The sequence below is a fragment of the Azolla caroliniana genome, unplaced genomic scaffold (assembly GCF_043228905.1).
Source record: "Azolla caroliniana isolate FFs.n. ecotype wild unplaced genomic scaffold, voAzoCaro1.0.p SCAF_1251, whole genome shotgun sequence".
Classification (NCBI taxonomy): Eukaryota; Viridiplantae; Streptophyta; class Polypodiopsida; order Salviniales; family Salviniaceae; genus Azolla; species Azolla caroliniana.
In genome coordinates, this window is record NW_028231686.1 from 8,822 (window position 1) to 10,621 (window position 1,800).

The following is a 1,800-nucleotide window of genomic DNA, read 5'->3' on the forward strand; positions in this document are numbered from 1 at the left end:
GGAGAGGCTTAGATGCCCAAATATATATGCACAGAAAAGAACCTGTTGACAGTTCGAATCACTATAAAGTCAACCTAAAATGCCCTCATTGATATTGAGCATCACAAGCTAAGTAGGGTGTCTTCATGGAAGAAACAACAAATTCAAAGAAAAAAAAACCCGTAAATCATGAGTTCAGAATATAAAGAATAGCATTTGACCTACCTAGGAGCTAGCTATAAAATAACTGAAAAGCATGTAGCCAAACCTTCACGTTCTAGCCATTTATCACGCCCAATTATGTGTGAGTGTAAGAAATAAAGTAGTAATTGCCAGGAAAATGCTTGCAAATACAAGCAATAAATAAATAGCTGAGCATCTGCTCGCTTTCACCACGTATTAAGGCTGAAATAATAGGGGAGTATTGTAAATAACTATAAACTATGTCTCTCTAATCTTGCAAGGTATATATAAATATACATCTTTTGTTTTCAAACTCAGCTGCTTTTCTTGGTTCCAGCCTGCTCTTCTAATATACTCAGTTCAAGTAAATGTTCTGCTTCTTTGAGGAACTTCTTTGTAAGTGACTTTTGCCCGAGTCGATATATTACACAAGATCTCACATTTTGTGTCATCATCAAGTCTGGACTATCATCACCCCTGCACAACCAATGGACGTGATCGCATAGAGAGAGAGAGAGAGAGAGAGAGAGAGAGAGAGAGAGCATGACTCAAAAAATAGAAGTATTTTGACACTTCCAACGATGGCTGGAAGTATATACCTCGAGAGCAACCTCTTGTCGGACTCTTCAGAACCAGTACCTTCCTCAAGCTCCATCAATCTTTTCAATACATAAGTGCACATGTGGTGGAGTCATTAAATTTTGAATCAGAGAAAGACAGCATATATGTTTGTAATGTTACCTGGATGAGATCAGATCTGTTAGAAGCTGCAAGGCATCCACATTTCCACACACCTCCCACACAGCAGCTCTTATATCATCACCAGATGGTGTCTTTTGCATCCCAGTCTGTGATAACTACATGTACCATAAATTTAGTTATAATAAAGACACTACTAGATGGCATTTTTCCTATAGACTAATCACGTATTTCTTAGAAGAGAAACCCCCCAAATAGATTAAATTCACAACTACTTTGAGAATGATGCCCGTCTTGGGACTGGAATTCTTCATATATTGCATTTTAGATTCATATCAGAATAAAGTACCTCCTCCAACATGGAAACAACAGTCTGCAGTTCATCTTCTTTCATCGCAACAATACGAAGGGCTGCAATCATATCCTCGGGAAAAACAAACTGTTTCAAGAATGATGGTGGCTTGCGATTTCCACTCCAGCTATAGCTTGTACAAGAAGCAGGATTATCACATTCCAAAGTATTTGGTTGAGAGATAGATTCCTTGCTATAAAACCCACTTTGTAATAAAGAACCCGGAAGTAGCCATCGTAATGTCAAGTTCTTAATAAAACAAGCAATAAATATCTATGAACAATCTCTCTCTCTCTCTCTCTCTCTCTCTCTCTCTCTCTCTCTCTCTCTCTCACACACACACACACACATTGTCTCTCTCTCTCTCTCATTGTCTCTCTTCATAAATGGTATTACGTTATAACATGACACCAAAAATACAATCACATGACCATTGTCTAAACATCAAAGGCACTCCACAAGGTTGCAAGTAGCAATGGGCATGGTTTCGGCTCGAACCGATCCGACCCGTTAAGTTATGGTTTCACGGTTTATTGGTTCCAAAAAAATTAATGGTTTGGTTTGGTTTGGATTTTTGATAAACGGTT

General features: G+C 38.3%; 1 protein-coding gene across 1 annotated transcript; it reads right to left on the reverse strand.

The window, feature by feature from the left end:
• Window positions 1–207: 207 nt before the first annotated feature.
• Window positions 208–1,509, reverse strand: LOC147847280 (uncharacterized). Its single transcript, XM_087339363.1, has 4 exons — window positions 1,211–1,509; window positions 904–1,019; window positions 762–821; window positions 208–639 (listed from the first exon to the last, which is right to left on the reverse strand). The coding sequence occupies exons 1-4, from the start codon at window positions 1,280–1,282 to the stop codon at window positions 477–479; spliced, it is 411 nt and encodes a 136-aa protein (XP_087195489.1). The 5' UTR covers window positions 1,283–1,509; the 3' UTR covers window positions 208–476.
• Window positions 1,510–1,800: the final 291 nt, after the last annotated feature.

Bases quoted from the DNA above. Each gene is read 5' to 3' on its own strand.
- LOC147847280 (XM_087339363.1), bottom strand. From the start codon at position 1,282: ATGATTGCAGCCCTTCGTATTGTTGCGATGAAAGAAGATGAACTGCAG. The intron at 1,020-1,210 runs GTACTTTATTCT...TGGTACATGTAG, and splicing joins TTGTTTCCATGTTGGAGGAG to TTATCACAGACTGGGATGCA. The intron at 822-903 runs GTAACATTACAA...TGTATTGAAAAG, and splicing joins ACAGATCTGATCTCATCCAG to ATTGATGGAGCTTGAGGAAG.